At 40.9% G+C, this 27,439-nt stretch overlaps 1 protein-coding gene across 1 annotated transcript in view; it reads right to left on the bottom strand.

Moving 5' to 3' along the window:
• ADGRG4 (adhesion G protein-coupled receptor G4) overlaps positions 1-25,691 on the bottom strand; it is a 68,473-nt gene extending 42,782 nt beyond the window's left edge. Inside the window, 13 exon segments of the mRNA XM_024760090.1 lie at positions 635-680; positions 1,863-1,909; positions 3,440-3,504; positions 3,957-3,984; positions 5,215-5,313; positions 5,658-5,956; positions 5,998-6,524; positions 6,527-6,811; positions 6,814-10,187; positions 10,407-10,566; positions 10,569-10,815; positions 10,817-11,028; positions 25,067-25,691. Of these exon segments, the coding sequence (XP_024615858.1) occupies positions 635-680; positions 1,863-1,909; positions 3,440-3,504; positions 3,957-3,984; positions 5,215-5,313; positions 5,658-5,956; positions 5,998-6,524; positions 6,527-6,811; positions 6,814-10,187; positions 10,407-10,566; positions 10,569-10,815; positions 10,817-11,028; positions 25,067-25,691 (6,014 nt within the window).
• Between the last annotated feature and the right edge of the window lie 1,748 nt (positions 25,692-27,439).

Below are 27,439 nucleotides of genomic sequence, written 5' to 3'. Positions count from 1 at the left end.
CCCCCCCCCCCCCGCGACTGATCCATATTTGGTGAAGTCCCTGTTCATCCTACCCATTCCCCTGGTAGACTATCTTCTCAGCTTTCATCTTCTCAGTCTGAAGAGGACTCTTCTTTTTTAACCCTCTCCTCTTGCTGCAAGAGTAGAGCAGACCCTCTACCCTTAGCACCCTGAACATTTCAATGACCTTTCCACGAGCCTCCTATGGCTATATGTCCTTCTTGGGCTGCATCGAGCAGACCAGCAATAGACAGTGTTCCGGGAGGAGCCAGACCACGAGTCTGAACAGGACCGAGCCTGCTTTCCATGTTGTTTTTCAATTTCCCTGCTCAGTATTTCCTGGACTTTTTTGATAACAATAAATGCTTTATTGCCCTACCCCCAAATTATGACCACTTTGGACCCCATTTTCTCTTCACTACAAAGAGGCAGCAGGCAGGCTGTTAGGCTGTGCCGTGACCAACCAAAACAACTTATTTCGTGAAGGCAAGAGCCCATTTACAGCATCTGTAAAATAACCACCAGGTACTTTGATCTCCTTCTGACAACTCTGACCAACAGGCTACACATACAGAATTAAATGGAAGGAAAATCAGAACTAAATGTACCAGCTATGAATAAACTCAGCTCCTACCTGTATGGTACACGGGAAATTGTAGCCATTCCTTGCCTTTCTCTCTGTTTCAAATAACGCAAAAGAAAAGTACGTAGTCACTGAAATCTTTAAACAAACGTCACAATTGACTAGGGGGCTTATTGTTAACAACCACGATCGTAATTATACTTTACATTTATGTAACCCATTGCCATCTAAAAATCACCTGCAAAAACATCAATGCATTTAGTCCTGACACCAACACTGTAGGGTAGGTAATGCAGGGATGGTCACCCCATTTTCTAGTCTCACAGAACTTAAATGATCTGCCCAGTATCCCACACCTGATGGCTCACAGGATTTGGATCCAAACATGGCGATGATAATTTTAACACTAGCAAGATTTCACTGCACTCTATGTCCTGTGCTAAGCACTGTATGTAAGTTATCCCGTTCCATCTTTCCGACAGCCCTGTGAGGAATGGTAATATTATTATCCTCATTTTACAGATGAGGAAACTGAGGCATAGGGAGTTTAATTAAGCTGCCCAAGGTCTCACAGTTAGGAAGTGGAAAAGCAGAGATTCTAACCCAGGCAGCCTGACTCTGGGGACCATATTATCACCAAAAGGTTTTTACATCTATTATTTGACAGGAATTTTACTTATGTGATGTTATCTATACTGTGTTCAATCTTTAAATTCTGACTCAGGTATTTACAGAATGTATTTTAAATGATGGCAGGTAATTTGGAATGCACTGTAGGCTTGACTGTATTTTGTATAGTCAAAATATTTGTCTCAGATTTAAACACCTTAAACCCTGGGCGCATACTAATTCTTTCAGAATTTAACATTGTAAAGCTTTGAGGCACTGGAACAGATGATGGAAGATGGTTTTGTCACACTCTGGATTTATTACGTGAATGCCTGTCTTGCAAACAATTGTGTCACTCTTGGAAAAACCAGGCTTTTTTGCCAGATGTCTACAACCAAGAAATTCCATTTATCATTTACAATCCCCAAATCATTCCATACTACTGTAGCCCCAAAAATGTGCCTCAAAAAACTACCACATAGACAGTTCAGAAAAGCAGAGGATGGTTTTCTTAGTGGCTTCTTGTGCAGATCCCAAAGAAAGTAATGTAATTTGACCCTCAGTTATCACAACTGAACTTTGCCTGATAATATACACTTGAATGGAAGAGCTATTTAGCTATATCTAATCAGGTATAGGATGGGTTGCAAGTAGATTTGTTTTGAAAAATTACTTACAAACGTTCGGTGCATGGTTATTTCTTCCTCAGTAATGTCTCTGTACCAAAATCATCAAAAAATTATAGAAAATAAGACCCAACATAGCCAAAAATAAATAAAATTAAATAAATAAATTTATAAAAAAAAAAAATTATAGAAAAATGAAATATAGTACCAAATACATGAGGGAACAAGTTCAGGAGAAAGACAACTCAGGCAGAACAGTAACATCCCCCAGCTTGGAATTCTCATAATACTAGGGCTCCAAGGAGACACTCTAAAAGAGCTGGGTCATTATTTGCACACCAAAATGGTGGTAAGACTTTGTTTCAGCAATCCCACTTCTAGAAATCTATACCGGCCGGGGTGTATAAAATATATATACTAAAGTGAAGTAACTGAAATGTCCATCACTAAGGTAATTGGATAAATACACCAAGGCACACCCGTACAAAAGAATTCTACGCAGTCATCAAAATGAATAAGCTAGATCCGTATGTATTGGCCTGAGAGGATGTACATGAGGTATTCTAAAACAAGAAAAGAAAGTTGTAAAACAGTATGTAGAGTGGGAGCCCATTCTCTTAGTAAACACATGGCAACAAATCTAGAGAAATATATAAAATAAGCTGTTAACCAGAGTAGGTGGGGAAAGGCAGGTTTCTGAAGATTTTTGCTATCCATGCTATATATTTCTGTAAAGCTCTAAGATTTTTACAAGGACCACGTATTACCTTGGTGATAAAGAAAAATCATAGACACAGTTCTTTAAAAGAATGTTGTATACTCCAGACATTTCCAATTTTCTTTTAATAACCTATCGTGGATTTACTTCCATTACATTCTATGAACTTTCTTGAACCCATTTGTGTTTGAACATGCAAAAGAAACCAAAATCCCAGGGTATGGAAGACAGGCAGTCACATTCAATGTTTTAAAAAATCAGCTTACCATGGTATACCAGAACCATGTTTATTTTTCAAAGGGATTCTTCTGGATGTCCCTTTGACAGGGGACTAGTATACGTGCAGGGCAGGAGCAGAGAAAATAGTTCTCAGATGACCAGTTGCCTTTGTCATGGTCTTCTGGATACTACTCAGTGCCTGCCAATTTCACTGCAATCACCTCTCCAAATCTGTGCCCCAGGCAGGTCTTGAACTAACCAGCATTCCTTACTCACTTTAAACATTTCAAGCTCCCTTGGAATTTCTAATTCCTGAAAGTGCATTATCCAAAAGTAAAAGGCCTTATAAATCCTCATGCAATGGCCATCCCTAGCCTTTCATCCCTTTAAGACATGATTTTTTTTTCCCTTAAGTCACACAATCATAGCATATTAAAGCTAAAAGTGGTATTAGGGGTAACTGAGTCCAATTCTACTGTTTCCCCTATTTACTTTCTTCTGTTTTGTTCTCCCATTGGCTTTATACCCTACAGTAACAATATAAACTTTTTTCTCATTCCGAAGAGAACTTACACTCAGAAGGGAAGATGAAACTCAAAATGCAGCAGTCTCTAAATCTCAGACAAAAACAAAGGAAATCCCCTCGGGATAGAAACAGACCCACAGTGGACGACACTCACATACCTGCTTTTAATTTGAACAGCCAGATTAGCAAGAACAGATTCACTGTCCTGAAATATAGAAGTCAACTGTAAAAGATAAAACATATCAGTTTGAGGATTCCTGCTGCTCTTTCTTAACCCAGCAACGTTACCTGAGATGATGTGATCATTAAGCTGCATTCATTATTTCGGTTGGTTCAACATCTCCATCTCTCCACTCAGCTTTTCAATTTACATTTCACCTATTGTTATGGGATGAACTGTGTCCCCCCAGAATTCATGTTGAAGCTCTAACCCCTTTGTGTGACTGTATTTGGAAATAGGGCCTTTAAGGAGGTAATTAAGGCTAAATGAGGTCATAAGGGTGGAGCCCTAATCTGATAGGACTGGTGTCCTTATAATAAGAGGAAGAGACACCAGAGATCTCTCTTTCTCTGCGTACACACACACAGAAAATGCCATGTGGGAGGATACAGTGAGAAGGTGGCCATCTACAAGCCAAGGAGACACGCCTCACCAGAAACCAACCCTGCCAGCACCATGATTTCGGACTTCCAAGCTCCAGAACTGTAAGAAAATAAATGTCTGTAAAATAACATACACATAACTGAACCACTTTGCTATACACCCAAAGCTGACCCAGTGTCGTATGTCAACTATACCTCAATTAAAAAGAAAACGAAAGAAAAGTCTGTCATTTAAACCACCTAGTGCATCATATTTTGTTATGGCAGCCCTGGTGGATGAATATACCCCCCCATTTTCAAGCACTTATAATCATGTCGTATATACTTGAAAATAAATGCTGATGGGGAGAGAGGGAAAACAGACATCATCGTTTACTGTTGGTGGGAGGTCACTTAGTGATAGCTATTAAAATGTGAAACATTCATGTCCTTTGATCCAGCTATTCCAGTTCTAGGAATTTATCCTACAGAAATACTCAAGTGCCCCCCAAATTTATTGCAAGGGCATCATTGTCAGCATTGTTTCCAAGTAGAGAAAAAAATAGAAACAACCTAAATGTCCACAAAAAGATGCCTGGATTAAAAAGAAATACTACAATACAACCATCCAGTGAAATCCTGTTGAAGTATATGAGGTAGATCTATATTTACCAGCATGAATGTGCTCAAAGATACAGGGTTAAGTGAAAAGAAAGCAAGTTGCCGAATAGCGTAATTACTGATTCTAATTACTTTTGTAAAAGAACACACATGGATCACTGTTATTATATGTATAGAAAAAATCTGAAAGAATATACTTTAAACTGGTAAGAGGAGTTAATACAAGAAGCGATATTAGGGAGGATATTTACTTTCTGGGTTTCAGATTTTAGTCTCTGAATTTTTTACGTATTACTCTTATTATCAGAAAAATGTAAGGATAACTGAAACACCTCTTATGTAAAAGAGAGAAGAAATGAAAATGCAGAAAACAAAAATATTTTAAGTATAATGGCATACGCTATGTTATCACGGCTCTCCTAGGTTCCCCAAATAGGGAAATTTGGCAAAGACCCAGAATTCATGTCAGTGGAGGGAAATGTACAGTTCTAAACCAATTAAAATAATAACATCCCATAAAAGCTTTTAGCATTTGCACTATGAAAGAGAGACCTCATACAACCTCATGGTGTTGATTACAGAGTGGATAAATTTGCAGCAAAAATAATCAAAACCAATTTGCTGTGAAATGTATTATGGGTAGAAAAAAAGTGTAGCCTAGTTTTAATCTACTCAGTCATATTTTTTCACGTATTTTTTAGGTAGCATAAATATTCAAAAGATTATTTACCAATTTTTTGCAAATTCTTTTACAACCCTGGTAATAGGGATCCTTAGCTCTTCATCAAAGACAGAGAAGCTCATTTCAATATTGTAGAAGGAAACTGTAATTAAAAATAAGGAGATTAGGGCTTCCCTGGTGGCGCAGTGGTTGAGAGTCCCCCTGCCGATGCAGGGGACACGGGTTCGTGCCCCGGTCCGGGAAGATCCCACATGCCGCGGAGCGGCTAGGCCCGTGAGCCATGGCCGCTGAGCCTGCACGTCCGGAGCCTGTGCTCCGCAACGGGAGAGGCCACAACAGTGAGAGGCCCACGTACCGCAAAAAGTAAATAAATAAATAAGAAATACCTGTACCCTTCTTTTTACCTTTCTGCCTTCAGAGAACTGGCTCCTTTGGAGAACACACATCCCATTGTGCACACATTCTGTGATATATTGCGGAACATAACTTTGGACTTAACAGCAATCGGTGAAGTCAAAGTTTCCATAGATAAAAAGGAAGGTGTGGAGTCAGGCCAGGTTGTCTCAAAAGAGGAAGACGGTAGTGAAGACACAGTTGCTGTAGAAGGATGTGTTACTCCAGTGGGTATGAGTGGAGATGGGGCTCCAGTAGCAGTGGATGTAGTGGTGGCTGTATGTAAAACGGAGTCCTGTGTGGGTTTAGGAGGAACTAATGTCGGGGATGCTGATGCAGCTGGGATTCTGCTCCATGTAGATGTTGTTGTAGGGCTAGGTAGAAGCATGGCACCAATAGACCGGGTGCGGTCAATTCAACCATTCAACCATTATTAACCATTTGGGATGTAGGAGGAAAAGAAGTCTTTGGAGTAGAGAACTCGGCTTCAGTACTTTGAGGTGAAAACAGAAATGATGTCAAAGAGGGTGGAGCTGTACTGGATGGAATCCAGGGAGGGTATGAAACAGGTGCATTCACAGACGTGGCACCTTTTGTCCCGGCTGTTGAAGTATTTTCTGACAAGGAAGTCATCTCTTCTGTACTTGAAGAATGGTAAGTGGTGGATTTTACACTTTTTGTGGGTCCTGGAGTGCTCTTAAAGCCAGTCAAAGAGGGGGAAACCTGAATATTCAAGGAAGTATGGGGATTTTCTGAGGGAGTAGATGAAAGCACACTTTCAGGGGTGGCAATTCTGGAATAAGTATTTGTGAGAACCGTTACTTTACCACTGCTTACAGTAGACAGAGAGCTATTAGTAATCCCAGAGAATATGCCCAGAGTGGTGGCCTCATATCGTTGTGATGGTTGTCGTGTTGTTGATAGAAATGGTGAAAATGTGCTCTTTGGAATGGACGAAATACCTTCATGTTCTTTGAACTGAGTAGAGGAGAGGCAGGCGTGCTTACAAATGTAGTCACTATCCCAGCCATTATAGTGGTCGGAATAGTTTTCACAGAAGGAGAAGTTGGCTCTGTTGGGGAGGATAAGGATGTAGGTGTGATCCTGGAGGACACCTCGGTTATTTCTGAAGAAGTGAAAGCACAGGAAGCCACGGTGCTTTTTGAAGTAGACCCAGCATATGTCACAGGTGTGACATCCAATGTCGATGTTTGCACGGTCATAGAAGGCCTGGGGGTAGTTGAAGACAATAAGTATAGAATGATCCACCTGTTGTGGAAGCATCAGAAGAAACAGCAGAAGGTGGAAGCGCAGAGTCATTAGCTGACATTGAGGACATCTCAGCCACAGGCCCAGAAGTGGCTACAGAAAGACTTTTCAAACAATCTGCGAGCGCTGTTTTAGAAGATTCAGTCATTAGTACCGTGGGAGTGTCAGAAACGCTTTTGGAGGTGAAGGCAGTGACACTAACTGGCCGTGGGGACCTCTGGTAGATGGGAATGGACGTTGCCATGGCGGTTTTCCCAAGAAGTGCTGTAGGTACATTTGGAGCAGGAAGGGCTGTAACGATCCTGTCAGGAGACATAGTTGTAAAATTGGCATTAGATAGTCGAGCTGTGGAAAGAGACGGAGTCTCAGGGGAGGTCTGTGTGCTTTCAGAAATAGGAGAGGCAACTGAAGACACCTCAGGTTGAGTCCTAGATGAAAGCAAGTGTGAAGGAGCTGTGTTATCGTTTACAGGATTTGATATCCTGGTTGTCCCAGAAGTTATGGTATCTGCAGATGAAGTATCCTGGCGGTGTGAGAACGGGTGAGTCACAGAGGTAGTGCTTACTACCTTTTTCTCAGTCCTGGGAGTATATACTGAGAGGGCACTCACGCTCTCTTTTTCAGGAGACAAAAGCGTGATCATTGTCAGAGCTTGTGAAGGGAGAGCTGTCCTCCCAAGACTGGGAGGCGTTTCTGAAATGTGGACATCTGCTGTTGAGGTAGGTGGAGTGTGCGTGCTCCCAGAAGTGGGAGATGAAGTTGGACTCTCATTAGGTGGAGTCACAAACGGAGTCTCTGAAAGTGAATGTGTTTGGTGACTGGAAATTGTCATGCCCTCAGCAAATCCTGTGTTTGTCATTTCCGAGGATGAAGTACTGTGGGAGTCTGAAATAAGAGGATTCTTTGATGAGGACATTTCTGTCACCTTCAGAGTTCTAGGGGTCTTTCCCAGGGAGGTGGTCATCTGCTCCTTGTCAGAAGATAAGGTAGAAATGTCAGTCTCTAATAAGGTGGGGACCAGTGTGTTTACAAGATGTGTGGAAGATTGAGAAATGTGACCATAGAGCGAAGTAATAAGCTTGTTGGCAGAGATGTGTGAGGGCATAGTGTCATCAACAATGGAAGTGTCTGTGGTGCCGGTAGCCAAGCTAACAACATGTCCACTACCACTGAAAGTGTATGGAAAGCTGAGAGCAGGGGTAGAAGTCGCCTCCACTTGAGCTATGGGTTGGGTTGCTAATGGTGTAGACATAGTTGAGGTTACATGAGTGGAGGACACAACACGAGTGTTGTCAGGGAGAGCTTTAGAGCAGCCAAGAGTGGGTGTGGAAGGGGTTACCGTGTCAGCTGACGGGGACAGAATGGTGGTCTCAGCCTTAGTTGCCACAGGAGTGGGAGGCCTCAGCGAGGGGACTAGAGTTTCTGCCAGAGAGGGAACCGCCGTGGGTGTCATCCTGACAGAGATCCCTGTGGCCTCTGAAGTGGTGTGGATGGAGTCTCTGTGAGAAGGCACGGTACCGCTGGCTGTGGAAGTGCTCTGATCCAATGGCGGCATCGATGCTGTGGTCACTGCAGCTGATGACAGAGTTGAGATATCTGAGGGCAGAGATGTGGAGGAAGCCCTGGCCAATGTAGAAGGCCCAGGCATGGTAACCTTAGTCTCCTCAGACAGCACCATAGAGGTGACAGCAGAGACATTAACCGGCAGTGAGAACACAAGGGTAATAGGCACAGGGGTTGCTGAGGAATGCGTGGCTATAGGCTGTGGAAACAAGGCACCAGCAGTCAAGGACACAGCTGTCCTGTCTATAGGGATAGTGGCAAAACTCGTCCTCAGTATCCTTGTGCTGGAAGCACCCAGGGGTTCAGAAAATGTCTCTGTGCTCCCAGAAGTGGGAGATGGAGCTGGATTCCCCTCAGGTAGAGTCTCTGAAGTCCAATGTGCTGTGTAGATGTGGGTGGAATTAAAGATTTCTGTAGTTCCATTAGGTGAATTCTTAGGTGTGGTTTTCACCGATTTTGTAGAAAGCCAACTTTCTCTCGCTTCAGTAGTTGCAGTTGTATTATCCAATTGGGTAGTCAGTTTCTCCATATCAGGAAGTGGGGAAACAGATTCATCTGTTGCTTCCAGTATCGTTGCAAATGGAGAAACCTCGGTTGTCGCTGCTACAGTCGATTTTCCCTTAAGAAAATGGGAAGTGGTTTCTTTCCTTGTCACAGCAGTTCTGAATCTTTGTGCTGTTGCAGACCCTGCAACAGGGGCTATTGTCTCTCCAGATGCAATTGTACCATTTGTCTCTGTTTGCGTGTTCTCAGAACAGTAGAAATTTGGTTCAACATAAGCAAGGGTAGATATTCTATCTACTGGTGGAACAACTGTCTCCCTTGGTGTTGAAAGAAGTTCATTTACAGCTACTGTGGACATAGAGGTGGGTTTTAGTAGTAAGCTGATAAGTTTACACTCAGGCAGTTTGGTTACAGGTGTGGCTCCAGAAACTGTGGAGAAATTAGCAAACCACGGAGATGTCAATTTGGATAGAACTGCTGTATATCTGTCGGTAGTAACATCAGCGGTGGTCGTGGCCTCACTCTCTGTGGATGCTTCTGGTTGGATGATAATATTAGCAGTTGTGGATGAATGCTCTGTATTAGAAGTACTCCCATGGAATGCTGATGTCAACAGGGTCTGTTCTGGCCTGGAAGTTCAAATGATCTCATTGGTGGAGGATAGATGGTTACCTTCATCAGTTACTGATGTGGGACCAGACTCAGACACCTTGGATGTGGAAGCTGATCTAGTGGAAATCAGAGGAAGCATGTTTTCACCACCGGGGGGTGTATTCTGGGTATATACTGGCCCAGTGATTGTGGGGTAAAGCATAGTTCCAGCCACTGTAGGTGCAAGTGTGATCCCAGTAGTCAAGGCTGCATGTGGAGTCTCAGCATCAATAACTGTCTGTACACTCTGAGCTCTGGTGAATGGAGAGGATGTCCTAAAAGAAAGGGCCACGGAAGAGGCCTCTTTTGGCACAGAGGTAGATATTGTGCCCTCCACTCTGGGTGAAGAGACATCCTGGAAATCTGTAAATGCCAGCTCTGTTTCAACTGTTCTTAGCGCAGGTGTCATTTCAATAGACCTAGTTGAATAAACTGTAAAGGGTATTTCCATATCAGTTGTTGCCAATGTGGATGCCGTCTGATTTCTAGGAAATACAGAATCCACTGGAACAGCTGTGGAGAGGAGCACAGACTCAGGTGGCAGTGCTGATCCAGTCCCAACGTGAGTAGCTGTAGCTGAAGTCTGGTCCACCGTGGACTGAGGTACACTTCCAGCAGCTGTAGATGCAAGAAACTCCTGGCTAGGGCTTCCCTGGTGGCGCAGCGGTTGAGAGTCCACCTGCCGATGCAGGGGACACGGGTTCGTGCCCTGGTCTGGGAAGATCCCACATGCCGCGGAGCGGCTGGGCCCATGAGCCATGGCCGCTGAGCCTGCGTGTCCGGAGCCTGTGCTCCGCAATGGGAGAGGCCACAACAATGAGAGGTCTGCATACCACAAAAAAAAAAAAAAAAAAAGAAGCTCCTGGCTAGCTGTGGAGATAGGGAGTGCCCCCATACCTGTGGATTTGTGTTTGGGTCAAGATGTTGTAGACATGGATGTCGACTCAATAGATGAGAATAAATATGTTGTCCTCCTAAAAGCCGATTGAGATCCAGTCACTGAAGTTTTGAATGTAATTAACTCTTGGTAAATCCACACGTGTACAGAAAATTAGTAGCTACTGTCGGATGAAAGGTCTCAGTAGCAATGGATTCAGCCATTTTTGTTCTCCTTGTGCTCTCTGAAGATGGGGATTTACTTATTTTCATGGAATTGGCAGTAGGGCCTATGGAGGTACTCTTGGTAGACAGAGCAATGGATGCTGAAGTAGACAAAATGTCTGCTGCGAATGTAGCTGTCTCAGCTATGGATGTCTTTTTTAAAAATTGGTGCAGTCATTGTTTCCAGAGGTGGAGATGTTGTATTGGAATACGATCTGGTTGTATAATCAGTTGCAAATACAGGCATGCTTTTAGACTCCACGGTAGAAGAATATACCGTCTTTTGTGGTTTTAGTCCAGTAACTTGGAGTGGTGTTGTCAAATCTATTTGCTGTGAAAGAGTTGTAGTTGTTTCCTGAATTGCTATATTTTCAGAAACAACTGAAAAATTACAAAGCATGTGTCACTTTGGATTCAACTTTAGAAGTCAGAGACAATTTAAGAAACAGCTCTATAATGGTTTTTCACATTTTTAAGAGGAGATAAGTATCAGATATAAATCAAATCATGTGATTACAGCTGACCCTTGAATTATAGGGTTTGAACTGTGTGGGTCCACTTATACGCAATTTTTTTTTCAATAGTAAATACTACAGTACTACACAATCCACGGTTGGCTGAATCCTCAGATGTGGAAGAGCGGATGTGGAGAAATCACAGATACAGAGGGCCAACTATAAGTTGTAATGGGGGGACTTCACTGGTGGTCCAGTTGTTAAGTCTCTGCGCTTCCACTGCAGGGGGTGCAGGGTTTGAATTAAGATCCCACATGCCACGGGGCGCAGCCAAAACAAAAAAATTGTAACGTGATTTTCCCTGCTCTGGAGGGTTGACATTCCTAATCTCCACATTGTTCAAGGGCCAACTGTACTTGATTTTTCTTTTTCTTTCTTTCTTTCTTTTTCTTTCTTTCCTTCCTTCCTTCCTTCCTTCTTTCTTTTTTTTTACTTGGTTTTTCTTAAGATGATTTTCTGCTTTCCAAAATCTATATATGGTTCTCATAATGCCCTGGTTAAGTAACAGGTAGAAGGATATCCATTCCATCGTGTCTCCATAAAAAAATATAGGCACTCCTAAAAGAGGGGTGCATACTAGAGTAGCACACTGAGTAAGAGGATTAACTTTGGGAAACGAACCAATTTCTTGAAAGACAAGTGGTCAAACTCGCTTAAGAAGAAATAGATGACTTGAACGGTCCTATATCTATGACAGAAATGGGATTGTGTGGTTAAAGTCTTCCAAAAAAAGGAGGACCAGCTTTGGATTCAAATAGATGTATTTTTAAATCCTGGCTCCCTCATTTATTCATTATGTAATCGTGGACTAGTTAGCTAACCTCTCTGTGTTTCAGTTTCCTCCTCTGTAATGTGAGATAATAACACCGACCTTAAAAAATTGTTTTGAGAATTGAGTTAATGCATGTAAAATACTTAGCATAGCACCTGGCATATAGGAAGTGCTCAAAAAATGATTAACTGTTGTCAAATGCCTATTATTCATCTCAGTACTATAAATTGAAAATGTTTTGATCTGGGACCCCAAGATTAAAATTTCTTTAACATATGCCATTTATGTATATATATTTACATAAATATACATATATTATTATATATTACATTATATATAATAATGTATACATATGTATAATAAATTTACATTATGTACTGGCCACAACAGTGAGAGGCCCGCGTAGCGCCAAAAAAAAAAAAAGAATATGATAAAAATAAATATAAACAGAAGTTTCACAATATTTTCTTCCTGCATTCTAATGTAATGATGGGCACAGTCACACAGGAGGATAAATTAGTATGTCTATAAATTCATGATCACCAACTTCAAATAAGCTTTTCACACTGCCCATCCAGCCTACCACTTTTCTCTGGTCAATTTATGCTCCTACTCTCTGCAATAACTACTGAAAACCTTCCCCATTCTCAAACTTTACCCTCACATGTTTATCAAGTAACCTTTTCCTCTTATTTCATAGGAAAAAAACAAAGGAAGTCATCAGGTAGAAACTTAGCTGTGCTACCGTCTCAGAAAGCTGACACCAACAGTCATCCCTCCTTTCCCTAAGGAGCCTTCCCCTCCTGATTTAAAACATGTTCCAGTCTGTTGCAATGAAACATAAAAAACCCCGGGCTTCCCTGGTGGCGCAGTGGTTAAGAATCCGCCTGCCAATGCAGGGCACACGGGTTCGAGCCCTGGCCCGGGAAGATTTCCACATGCCGTGGAGCAACTAAGCCCGTGTGCCACAACTGCTGAGCCCATGTGCCACAACTACTGAAGCCCACGTGCCTAGAGCCCGTGCTCTGCAACAAGAGAAGCCACCACAGTGAGAAGCCTGCACACCGCAACGAAGAGTAGCCCCCACTCGCCGCAAATAGAGGAAGCCATGCACAGCAACAAAGAACCAAAGCAGCCAAAAATAAATAAATAAGATTTTAAAAAACCCACATCCTTCTGCAGGTACTGCCCTGTCACTCTGCTCCCCATCACACCCAAACTTCTTTAAAGAAAATTGATCTCTACTGGCTGTCTTCATGCTCCCCTGACCCATTCTTTAGCCCACAGTAATCTGGCTTCTGCCATCATCATTCAACTGAAGAGCACTCACTAAGGCCACCAATGGCCTCCATGTAGACAAATACAATGGATACCTTTTCAGTCCTCATCTCACTTGACCTTTCAACAGCTTTTGATAATGTTGACCACTCCCTCCTTCTTAAGATATTCTTTGAGTTGACTTCTATGACATAACGCACTCTTGGTTTTTCTCCTACTTCTCTGACCACTCCTTCTGGCTATCACCTTTGCAGACACATCCTATTTCACCTGGCCATTAAATATCAGGGCTCCCCAAGGCTTGGTCCCAGCACCTCTTTTCTTCTCACTCTATAATTTCTTTTTTTTTTAATTAATTAATTATTTTGGCTGCACCAGGTCTTAGTTGACACATGCGGGCTCCTTAGTTGTGGCATGCAAACTCTTAGTTGCAGCGTGCATGTGGGATCTAGTTCCCCAACCAGGGATCGAACCTGGGCCCCCTGCATTGGGAGCACAGAGTCTTACCCACTGCGCCACCAGGGAAGTCCCTCTATAGTTTCTTCACATCTAGGATTCCAACTTACACATATATACAGATGAATCTCAAAGTTATATCTCTAGATCAGATCTCTATTCTGAGCTCCACATTTACATAACTAATTGCTTACTTGACATCATCTCTTAGATATCTCATTAACACCTCAACTCAATATGCCCCAACTTGAACTCTCTCCAAACTGGGTTCTCTTTCAGTATTCCCACAGTGAATCATACATTTAATTGTGTAAGCCAAAACCCTCTCCCTCTGTCTCCTTCATTTCCTCTCACCTGCTATAGCCAATCCATAATCTTGTCCTATGGATCTTACCTGCTAAATAGCTCTTTACTCCACCTGTTTAGCCTCACCTTTATCACTTACCACTCTGACCAAGCCACCATCAATCTCTCACCTGGACTACTACAGTAGCTTCCCAACTAGATTCTGCCTCTACTCTTGGGGCCCCTCCAATCTGTTCCATAATGCAATCAGAATGATCTTTTTGACATGCAGATTTGATCACGTGTCTCTCACACATACACACACACCTTCACATACTCAGCTCCCGTTAGTGGCCTTGTATTACTCATAGGATTAAAAAGTTTTCTTAATAGAGCCTAAAAAAACTATGCATGGTTTGGGCTCTACCTGCCTCTCCAGCCTCAGTTTGTACTAAGTTTCTCCCTTGTTTTCTGGGCTTCAGCCCGGCAGCCTCATTTTAGTCCTGCAACACTTGGCATTATTTTCCCACCACAAGACTACTGCATGTCCTGTTGCCTCTACTTAGAATGATCTTCCCACCCTTCTTCATCTGATTAACTTCTATTCTGCCTCCAGATCTCGCTCATGCATCACTTTTTAGGGAAGACTGCCTTCCTTTGCCTCCATAACTAGGTCAAACCAATCTATTCTAGGCTCTTATGACATACCTCTTATGACAACCCTCATACCTCTTCTTCATAGTACTTGTCACAGATGCAGTTTTTCATGTGTGTGTGCTTATTAATACCTGTCTTCCTCACTACACTTTATGGGTAGGGCCTTCATCTTTCTTTGCTCGCTCACCATTACATTCCCAGTGCCTAGTACAGGGCCTGGCATGTGGTAGATGTCCAATAAATATTTGCAGGCTAACTGAACAAGTGGAAATGATGAAGGCTTGGAATGAGATGAGACTAGTGTGGGGAACCCTAATCCTACAGCTATTGGAAAGGAAGAATTGACATGACAGTTTATGTTAGTGAAGAGGTTTAAGAGATGAAGACAGAGAAATGTCAGAGAGCTTGACTTTTGCTTTTGGGCTACTTGGAGAACAGTGGTGATATTCATAGAAATAGGAAAATTGGGAGGGCAGCCTCACTCGGAAGAAAAACACCCGCTTCAGTCTCAGATAAGTGGAATTTGGAATGATGGTGGAACATCCAAGTGAAAATGGTGCATAGTAAAATTCAACACTGAGTCATAATTTTTTACCAGTTCAAATCACCCAAAATGAAATCATGCATATTTACCGTTGGGAAATTAGCATTTTGAATTTATCTACCTGGGAAGCATAATACCTATGATGTAGGAATAATTATGGTGGTAGACAATCTACTAACTTATTTCACTGTCTCGAGCATGAAAATTACTTTTAATTTGCATATATAGAAATTCTGAGATGTGTGGGGGATATTCTTTGGGATTTCGTGGTCATTAGCAAGTAGAATGAGTGACGATCAGAAACCTGCAACTAACTGTATAGATGAGTAGACAGAAGTTCACACATTTATAAAAAGAAAACTCAAAGTGATATGAGAAGTACTTTTTTACTTAATTTTACAGCATCGTTTCAATTATCAGAGATTCACATCCTATTAGGCAGTATCAAGAAACCGGTACATTTCAGCAGCACGATATTTATTTCAAGCTTCTGCATTCAAATTTTTCCATAACTGCAAGTAAAAAGAGAATTGTCAGGATCTTGGCTCCCATTTTTGCAGATGGCTTTACCACAGCCAACTGGCTTAGCAAACCTGTTACAGTGTCACTTATATCACATTTGAGGAGTGTGGCATCCCAGGGCCTGAATCACTCCCTATGAATGCACTAATTGTTGAGAGAAGATTTCACAATTCCCATTCCTTTACAAATGATTAATGATTGAGCTGCGTTAACTTTCTAGGAAGACAATAAAACACTACATAACACAAAAGCTTAAGTAATCTTCTTTGATCCAGCATTCAAATAGCACCGTTAGAGAAATCCATAACGAGTAAACTCTTATTAGAACACGGAGGATGGGAGTTAGGCGTGATATTTTTATCTGGAGAGGGCTGAGCTATAGATGTTAATTGTTATTGACACTTCCCGTAAGCATCTCAAAAAGAAGCATAAGACTGAGAAAAAGAAAAACAAATGAGTTGAACAAAATTGCCAAACAGGTGGCATTTTAAGTACCAGATATCTCCTAGGAATGAATGCAACGTTCATTTTAACTTAAAACCTGGATTTGTATAATTCAGCAAACCTCCCATTGAATCTTTCAGATGAAAGTGGTTTTTTTCCAGAGACGTTACTGTCTCAAGGTTTTTCCTCTAAAGTCTTTATTAATAAAAACTCAAATCTTCCTTAATTAAATCACAGAATTTTAGCACTGTGTTGGAGATTGTATTCAATCCCGTCATTGAGATATTAGGCCCAGAGAGGTTCAGTGTTGAGATGAGATTTCCACCGGTGAAATATGTAGAGAAGAAATAAGACAGTGTGTGCTAGTGTTTCAATTATCCAGTACCCATAAGTGCATGCCCTCAATTTACACAGAATCATCACAAACCCTGGAGAAAGAAGAGACTCTACCTAAAAGAATCAAGAATTAGCAAATTTAGATAATAAAAGCCAAGTTCTGCAAATGCTGAACTGCTCAAGAGAAAGCTATCACCTAAAATAGTCAGACACAAATTTTAGAAGAGAGAATCACAGTGCTAAAGCAAAACATGAAGGCACCCTTGCAAGCCTAGGCATTGAAACCCAATGTGGATCCCAATTACAGCCATGCCCTGAAACAATATTCCTTAAATAATCACTCATATCCCAAATAGAGGTAATCCAATCAAATGTCAGTAGCTTTTTAACCAGGATCCATAGGGATTAAAGATCCATGGAAGCAGCCTAAGTGTCCATCAACAGATGAATGGATAAAGAAGATGTGGCACATATATACAATGGAATATTACTCAGCCATAGAAAGAAATGAAATTGAGTTATTTGTAGTGAGGTGGATGGACCTAGAGACTGTCATACAGAGTGAAGTAAGTCAGAAAGAGAAAGACAAATACCGTATGCTAACACATATATATGGAATCTAAGAAAAGAAAAAAGATCATGAAGAACCTAGGGGTAAGACGGGAATAAAGACACAGACCTGCTAGAGAATGAACTTGAGGACATGGGGAGGGGGAAGGGTAAGCTGTGACAAAGTGAGAGAGTGGCATGGACATATATACACTACCAAACGTAAAATAGATAGCTAGTGGGAAGCAGCCACATAGCACAGGGCGATCAGGTAGGTGGTTTGTGACCACCTAGAGGGGTGGGATAGGGAGGGTGGGAGGGAGACGTAAGAGGGAAGAGATATGGGAACATATGTATATGTATAACTGATTCACTTTGTTATAAAGCAGAAACTAACACACCATTGTAAAGCAATTATACTCCAATAAAGATGTTAAAAAAAAAAGGCATTGCAGATTATGTGATTGTCCATGTAGAAAATCTCGAGGAACCTAAAAAAACCTAAAACACAAAAAACCTCCTGGGACTTAAAAGTGAGTTCAGTAAGGTTGGAGGATACAAATTAACACCAAGCAAAGAGTTCTTAGACTTGACACCAAAAGCATGATCCACAAAAAGAAAAATCAATAAATTGTACTTCACCAAAACTAAAAGCTTTTGCTTGGTGAAAGCCCACGTGAAAAGGATAAAAGAGTAATCTACAGATTAGGAGAAAATATTTGCAAAGCATATATCCAACAAAGGACTAGAATATATAAAGAACTCTCAAGACTCCACATTAAAAATAAAAAATCCAATGAAAAAAATGTGCAATGAATTAGGAGTTTGGGATTAACATACACACACTACTATATATAAAACAGGTAAACAACAAAGACCTACTGTACAGCACAGGGAACTATGCTCAATATCTTGTAATAACCTATAATAGAAAAGAATCTGAAAAAGAATATATACATGTATAACTGAATCACTTTGCTGTACACTTGAAACTAACACATCATAGTAAATTAACTATACTTCAATGAAAAAGAGAGAAAAATCGGTAGAAGACATGAATAGTTCACTGAAGAGGTTATACAGATGGCAAATAATCACAGGAAAAGATATTCAACATCATTAGGCATCAGGGAAATGCAAATTAAAACCACAATGAAGGGCTTCCCTGGTGGCGCAGTGGTTGAGGGTCCGCCTGCCGATGCAGGGGACGCGGGTTCATGCCCCGGTCCGGGAAGATCCCACATGCCGCGGAGCGGCTGGGCCCGTGAGCCATGGCCGCTGAGCCTGCGCGTCCGGAGCCTGTGCTCCGCAACGGGAGAGGCCACAACAGTGAGAGGCCGGCGTACCGCAAAAAAAAAAAAAAAAAAAAAACACAATGAAAATCACTACACACTTACTAGGATGAGTAAAATTGGAAAATAGTGACAACACCCAATGCTGGCAAGGATGCAGAGAAACTGGACCACTCATACTTTGCTGGTGGAACAGAATATGACACAACCACTTTGGAAGACAATCTGACAGTTTTATATAAAACTAAATGTGCAACTACCATAATGCCCAGCCATTACACTTTTGGGCATTTATCCCAGAGAAATGAAAACTTATTCTCACACAGAAACCTGTACAGAAATGTTCATAGCAGGCTTTTTTTTTTTGGTAATAGGCAAAAATTAGAATCAGCCCAGATGCCTTTTAAGAGGTGAATGGCTAGACAAACAGTGATATATCCATGCCATAGAATCCTATTCTACAATGGAAAGGAACAAACTATGGATACATACAACAACCTGGATGACTCTCCAGAGAATAATGCTAAGTGGAAAAAAAAGCCAATCCTTAAAGGCTACATATTTCATGACTCCATTTATTAACTTTTTCTTTTTTTTTTTTTTTGCGTTATGCGGGCGTCTCACTGTTGTGGCCTCTCCCATTGCGGAGCACGGGCTCTGGACGTGCAGGCTCAGCGGCCACGGCTCACGGGCCCAACCGCTCCGCAGCATGTGGGATCTTCCCAGACCGGGGCACAAACCCGTGTCCCCTGCATCGGCAGGCGGACTCTCAACCACTGCACCACCAGGGAAGCCCTATTAACATTTTTGAAATGACAAAATTTTACAAACAGAGGACAGATTAGTTGTAGTTATTTTACAAACAGAGGACAGATTAGCTGTAGTTGTCAAGGGTTAGGGATGTGGGAAGCAGAAGTGGGGGAAAAGGGAAGGAGGGAGGTGGGCGTGTTTATAACAGGGCAACACCATGGATGGTTGCAGTGTTGAACTGCGCCACCAGGGAAGCCCCCATTCAGTATCTTGACTGTGGTGGTGGACACGTAAACCTACACAGGTGATCAAACTGTATAGAACTCAATACACACACACACACACACACACACACACACAAATGAGTACAAGTAAAACTAGAGAAATCTGAATAAGATCAGTGGATTGTATCCATGTCAATATTCTGGTTGCTATACCATAGTTTTACAAAATGTTACAATTGGGGAAAACTGGGCAAAGTGTACAAGAGATCTTCAGCTGCATGTGAACCTACAGTTATCTCAATAAAAATTCAACTTAAAAGAAGCAAATGCAAAAGCCCGCACCGTGCAGGTAGTTGAATGATAACTGAATGTCCATTTGTACTGCAGGGACCGCAGAAGCCATGGAGTCTGGCCTCCATCTTTGAAGGGCTTACAAACATGTTTTGCCGCATTCATCCTGTTCCCATTTGTGAACAAGTGATCACTTGCACAAATGATCTGCATGAGCTTTGCTGTCTCTGTATTTTAAAGTGGTGATAATCCATGCTAATTCACAGGGGCCTGTGGGCTTAATTGCCATTTGCTCCTTCACTTTAGACCAAATTGTATTATTGTAATCATTGGGAGCTGGAGAACAGAGGTATAGAGTAGCTGCATATTTATGAGGCATTTTGTTGCGGATGTACCTGCCAACAGAATATTAAGTAGAACATTTGCTAAGGTACCAAATTCTGCTTGTGATTTGGGTATATCACCTCATATTAAATCTTTGCGTTTTTCTAGCCCACATTTTGCATCTGATTTTTCTTTCAATCACGACCTCTGGAAATATAATTCAGAGCGCGTTTATTAGATTTGTGAGAGATAATGGTGACCAGAAACTGTCACAGACACATCTGCCTGTGGGGTAGAAAAAATATGAAATGAGCATCTTTAACATGATGAGAAAAAAAAATTGTTTTCAAAATGTTGTCTGTATTCAGTTTCCAGGCAAGGACATGAAAAATGAATCCTGCAATAGAGAGAGAGACAGGCTAGAAGCTTCCATCTCTGAATCCATAGGCGAATGTCACCCTGTGCAGGAGACTACGAATTAGGAGGTTTGAATGAACTACAAACAGCTCTTGCTTATCTTGCGTGATGAAAAATGAGGATAGCACAGAGAACTGATGTACACGGGCAAAACCAAATTGCCTTTTAGCTAGAAGAGCCCATCACAATGAAACCTTTCCTATCAGAGCTGATAACTGGATAGAAGGCTTAATAGTGGGCCAAAGGCCTTAGAAAGTACATAAACTATATAGTCAATCTCTGCATATTTTAAGAATGGTTAGTTCATAAAGTAATTCAAAGCAGCTGGAGCATTAGATTAATTAATAAATCTTAGCAAATTGATAGCTACACACACACAGGGACCCTATGTTTTGATACAGGGTAGATTTTGCAGAATGGACTCAAATCATGTTACTTCATTCTTTCCCAAGAAGGGATTTCTCAAATGCATTAACTAAGAGTGATTTAATCTACATACCTACATACATAGGAAGTCAGAACAAATCCTTTGTTGGATCACATGTCTGAGCTGAGATTAGGAAATTACTCTCAATTTACCTAGAGAGGAATTTTAGCTTCTCATCAGTCCCTAATGATCACGTCAAGAAATTCCAGTCACCATCCATACCTTTTAAAAATACATTAGATTTTTGTCACAGCTAAAACCTGGATACAACTTAAAAGTCCTTCAAAGAAAGATCATTGAATAAATTATAGCATAGCTCTATCATAACCCCTACACCCAAAATAATCAGGTAGGTCTATACTTTCTGATATGGAAATATCTGCAAAATATACCATTGAATGTAAAAAAATGATACAGAGGACTATGCTTGTGATGATGATCCCAACTGTGAAAAAGAAAAACAAAGAATATTTGCACACAAACCCAAGTTTTAAATTGTTTCTGCAAGGATATATAAACACTTTTTAATCATTACTTTTAGAGAGAAGCACTTGGGGTAAGGGGGTCGAAGAGAAAGGAGACTTTTAATTTATATCTTTATGCATTGTTTGAATTTTAACCATGCATGTCTATTACTTTTACTGTAAAAACTAAATCAATTTTAATGAATAGTTAACTTAATAAAATAACTAGCAAAAAAGGTAAATCAACTTAAATTGTAAAAGCTTATATCCTTTTCTCTTAAAATTGTACATTTAATAATGTGTCCTATGAAATTACAAGCCCATGTATACTGAGATGTGTGTACAAGAAAATTCATTGTAGCATTACTTGTAACTGCAAAAATTTGGAAGCAATTTAAATGCTCAACCGTGGTGAGCTAGTTCAATAAATTATAGTACATCTATAAATGGATATATGAAGCCCCAAAATGGATGAGCTGGATATAAACCTACTGATGTGTCCATGATAATATTAAGTTAAAATAAATCAAATTGTAAACCTATATGTACATTGCATATATTATTTTTATTTTTTTAACTATACACATCCATACACACCCATGCATACACACACACATTATAAATCCATAGGAAAAAAATTTCTAAAAAAAAATAGACACCTCTGTGGAGAGGACGCAGGGTAGGTTTTACTTTATGCTTCATGTATTTTTGCATTGTTTGAGTTTGTTTTATTCACAATCATTTATCGCATTTGTAATTTTTTTAATAAAGAAAAAATGCTTAAAAACTACTCCAAAACTAAATTACTAATGACTAGCACCTTTGCCATGATTATTATTTATCACTGCACTGTTTAAATATTCCTGAGACATTTCCAACTACAGTGAATACTTGTTTATTAAACCCAGGTAGCATTCATGGTTTTCAGCAAATGTTCCCCCAAAGCCTTGTTCTCATGAATACATAAATATACACATATATAGTTTATGTGTAAATAGATTTATTGAGAATTGTAACCTAGCAATGTGTTCATTAAAATTTAGTTTTGAAAGGTCATGATCCTTCTATGGACCATAAATATCAATTTATTAGGCAAAAGCTGAAGCTAGACATGTAGTAACCACTTCTATTTATTCAGATAACTGCCTTCATTTTCCCCAGATGTCAGACAGCAAGATGGAGGTAGAAGAAATTCTATGGTGAAGGAAGCTTCTAAGAGAGTGGCTCATGACTGTTTTGGGGCCACAGACTCCTTCGAGGCAGTCGTGCAAGGTGTGTGGGGTGAAAAGAATGGGCTTTGCAACAGGACAGATCTTTGTGCAAATCCCAGCTCCACTACTGATTTGATGGGTGACACATGGCAAGGACCTAGTAAAAGGCAACGATTACATTTTTTTAGAATATGATGAAGACTATAGACTGTCCTCCGGAGGAAAAAATTCATCTTGCATTTTTAGAATGGTGCGTACCATCTCAAGGGCTTTGCTCACCTGTCAAGGCCATTCTGGACCTCAGGTTAGGAAACCCTGTCTAAGGTTTGGAGAGAACATTTGAAGGAACCTGAATAGTAGAAATAACATTTTCTACTCCTTTTACTGATTGTCATTTTAGGTTATGTTTTCTTTGGCTTGTTTGTTGTATTGGATTATTTGTATATTATGCCCACCAAGACTTAATCAGACCAAGAGGATAGATTGTACATTAAAAAGTGTACAAAAGAGCAAAATAAATGAGGGTCATCTAACACTTTATCACTTCAGTTAGATTTAGTCATTTACCAGCAAAGTGGTATGAAAGGCCATGGCAATTCACTGGCCAGATTAGGTTTTCAAAGACCACTGCTAAGCATATGGATTTAATAGAGCCATACTTCTGGTTCCTTCCATCAATGATAAAGTTACCTTAAACTGCTTTGAGCGAGCTGTTCAGGCTTAACCTAGTAGCTCGCTTTTGTAATCAGAGCCAGCTAGGACTTTTCTCTTTCATTTTCAAGCCTTCAGAAAGGAGAAAAACCAAATGCCTTCAGGTAGTAGCTCAAAGGAATGGCTTTCCTGTTCCTTTGCATTAGTCTGAGCTCAAAGAAACACAGAAATCCTCTGCCATTAACTCAAACAGCATCCAGACCGTTGGTGAAAACCTATCTCCATAGTCTGCAGGAGTCCTATTAGGCATGGATCTAGCCCCCCTTCCCTCGCTACCCCCTCCCAAATCCATAAGAACAGTAAATACTATTCCTCTAAGAATAAGTGAACATTTCAGGAAATGAGAAAAAATTCTATCTTGTTGCTGTTATCAGTGACTTTACCCACGCTTGAGGACTGCAGCTGTTGACGATGGAGAAGATTGGATCTGACGGGAGAGTGGGGTTGTACAGAGAAAACCAACCTTATATTTCCTCCTAAAAACTGGAAAGAAGGGAGGAAATACATGTGTAATTCCAAAAACCCAGTTTTCTTACAAGAATTCCATCTAACAGTTCTCCCACAACGTCATTGCTCTCAAAAGAAAAATGAATTGGTTTATCAATATCAAATATTGGTATTATCAATTATCAATACCAAAGACTGGGGCTCTTTGGTAAAATGGCTGATTCTTGGGCTGAGTGGGAAGACTACAAGATGAGCCTGTAATATCTTGTTGTGCTAGAAAGTACGGAAGTGCTCGAAAAATAATGGGAATGTGTCAAAAGGACACAAGAGCCAGACTGAAGGACTCCCACTGGCCAAATCTGGGCCAATTTGAGCGATAAAATAAATGACAGCAACAGATTGCAACCCATTGAATAAACTAAGAGTCCATGAATTCATGCTGATATAAACATATAAACAACTGAAGGAATAAATAAGTAAATGTAGAAGAGAACACTCTCCCTCACAATAGAATGCTAACTAATAAATGTAGAAAAATGATGGAGTTCTAAAAATCATCATTTGGCAGTCATCATAGTAATAAGTGATTGAGGCAAGAATCGTCGATAGATATAAAACTACTGGGTGAAAGTTTGATAAGAAGAGGATATTGATATAGCCTCCTAATATCTCTCAGGAAATTACTCAATTATAATGGAAAAAGAGTAACTTTGCAGTGGAGAAATCTGTCATCACTAACATCAAGTGATCAAAGTTACCGTCACCGGTATTGAGACAAATTGGCATCATGAAAGACAGGGAAAAACTAAGGGTCTGTTCCACATTAGAATCTAAAGAGACACCATAACTAAATGCAATGTATGATCCTGAATTGGATCCTGGACCAAGTAAAATATAACTATAAGAGAAACTATTAGTACAATTGGCTAAATTTGAATATGGACTATGAATTAGATATTAGTACCATATCAATGTTAAATTTCCTGATTTTGACAACTGTACTGTGGTTATGTAAGAGAATGTCCTTATTCTCAGGAAATTACACACTGAGATATTTAGGGGAAATGAGGCCCTATGTCTGCAACTTAATCTTAAATTATTAAGAAACGATTTGTGAGTGTGTGTGTGTGTGTGTGTGTGTGAGAGAGAGAGAGAGAGAGAGAGAGTGTGTGTGTATGGAGTGGGGAAAGAGAAGGGGACAGAGAGAGAGGGAGAATGATAAAACATATGGGGAAAATGTAACAGTGAAGCTGGGTAGAGAATATATAGAAAATTTTTGTCCTATTCTTGCAATTTTTCTGTAAGTTTGAAATCATATCAAAATACAAGACAAAAAGTACTATTTGCTCTACGTTAAAAAGTAGACGACAAAACTGTGGCAACCTTGGGCCCCTCTGAGGAAGACAGAACCTGGGCCTAGGAGTGGGTTATTTATAGTAGCAAGCAGAAGAGTTCTGCACCACCACTACCCTTGCTAAGGAAGACAATTCATCAGTTACTCACCGCAGCGCACTCTCATGTCAACGGTTGGAATGATCTTGTTGATGAGCCAAACGTCTTCTTCCCAACTAACCACGTTTCCGCTCAAACACTTCATAAACTCTTCACTTCCCAGGATGTGGTCCCAGAGTTGAAAGTAGTACAAGCTGCTGGTGAACCTAGGAACCATGTCTTTAACACGGTCATCCCCTTTCTTGCGAAAATGTCCTAGAACCAGCGTCCCATTGGGCACCAGGTTTTGTGGCTGATCGATCATTACCAGTATCCTTTCTTTACTCAGGAAGAGCTCTAATCTGCCTTTCACACCGTCCCATATCAAGCATATTGTGTGCCACTGAAATGGAGTCAGGTGGTAACGGATGTAAAAGGTCTTGCCCAAGTTGTACACGATTAGCTGCTGATGGTCTCCTGCAAGTCCAAGGTCTATGTCTTCTCTACCCAGGAAAGTAGTTTTAGTAATATAGGAGAAGGCCATCCAATCACTTGATCTGGCACCCACAAATCGCAGGTCAACGCATACTGTGAATCGACTGAGTTCGGGAATGGTGTTGGTCAGGCTCACATATGTGTCAGCTCTGCCATAAAAATCCAACCTTTTTCCTTTTAGTGAAAGTGCACCTGTCCACATTTGGGGGAGGGAAAAGAGAAAACAAATGAAATTTTTTGTAACAAAAAAATCAATTTTAACATCTTTTTTAGCCATAGAGCCAAATCCAGATTATACAATACTATTATGAGTCAATACCGGTGCAAGTAAGCCAAAATAGTTGATATACAAAAATCATCTCTATTTGACGTTAGCATGTGACTTGACTTTGGCAGAAGAGCTTCTTCCTAATTATATTTTGCCTGGGCTAATAAGAAAAGTTAGATTAGTGTTCCCAGAGCACACACCAACTGAACACTTTGAGGGGGCGGTTAGAAGTGGGGTTGGGGGGAGACCAAGGAAAAGGTAGCTTGGACTTAAAATTTGCTGCACATAATCCTCACTCATATAATCAAAAGATGACTATTTCCATCTACCTAACTGCCTTCTTGTATTCACGGTGCAACAGCAATTTATTTCCCCAATGCCTTTTCCTGAGCCAAATTACCTGATTTATTCTGTCTCTGGAGACGGCTTCTCACTGAGGCACTGACAGGGGCCTGAAGGATGGACAACGCTGAAGCCGCAGGGCTTCCGTTTGCGTTCAGGAAAGGGAGAAAGGGCGCTGCCTGGAGTGTATCCTGATTCCTCCCTTCCATTTCCTCACTAAGGGGGCTGCAGCTTTAAGAGGCTCAAGACGGCCACGTACCTGGTTACCACTGACTCTGCAGTCAGGCAACCTGGGTTGGAATCCCAGCTCTGACGCTCATCAGGTGGGTCGCTTTGAGCAAGTAACTTAACCTCCAGATGCCTCACCGTTTGCTTCAGTAAAATGGGAATTCAGGGCCACAGTGTTGCATGAATGCACAACCCAGGGCCACCACTATAGTCTACGCCAAATAACACCCCTACCTGCTGTCCTTACAAGATTGTTTGAAGATTAAGTGACATGATGTGTGCTCTCAAATGTTGCTGAAGGACATGCGCGTTGGTACAGTCTTTTGGCGGGTAATTTGGCAATATCTATGAAGGTATAAACTGAGTATGCCCTTTGTTTCATAGGTAGCTATTAATGAATCATGATACTATCACCATCGCATACCTCACAACCCAGGGCACTAGGCAAATATCTGAGGCTTGCCGAACATCAACCTAATTCCACTCCCAGCACAGCCCAAGACAAAGCAAAAAGAGCTTTATGGCAGAATGGAATGTTAACCTTTCTCTGAATTAGGGGTATAATGTTGGGACCGCCACTCTAGAACTGACAGCTGTAAGAGCACACTACACAGGCTGGCAGGAAGTGACAACTTCCCTGCTTTGGGAAGATGTCCCCATATGAAAGCTTCTAGGTACTCCCTAGCCCTACAGAATTCTCTCCCTCCATTCCTCCACTGAGTATCTTCCAAAAGCAAATAAATACATGTCTGCCTACACATACTCGCCTGCACACACACACACACACACACACACACACACACAGAACCATACGCCAGAACTCATAGCATCCACCTGCCAGGGAGCTATTTCTGAACCATTCATGGTAGATGAGCAAGTACTCTTTTCTGTCCTTGGCTTATGTGATTATAGTATCATCATCTTTCATGTGGCTAATAAATCAAGAGTTAATCCCACATGGCAATAATTGCTGTGAAACCCAAGTCTCAATTATGGTTGGTTAACATTGCTTTTCTGTCCAGCCCTCCAAAATGACGTCAAATACAACACTTAAGAATGGTTATTATGGTGAACATAAATCTCCAGGGCTTACTTGTCCCTTAAAAGAGAAT

Source organism: Neophocaena asiaeorientalis, unplaced genomic scaffold, assembly GCF_003031525.2.
Source record: "Neophocaena asiaeorientalis asiaeorientalis breed wild unplaced genomic scaffold, Neophocaena_asiaeorientalis_V1.1 scaffold927, whole genome shotgun sequence".
In the NCBI taxonomy this organism is placed as follows: Eukaryota; Metazoa; Chordata; class Mammalia; order Artiodactyla; family Phocoenidae; genus Neophocaena; species Neophocaena asiaeorientalis.
This window is presented reverse-complemented; position numbering and strand designations above follow the sequence as displayed.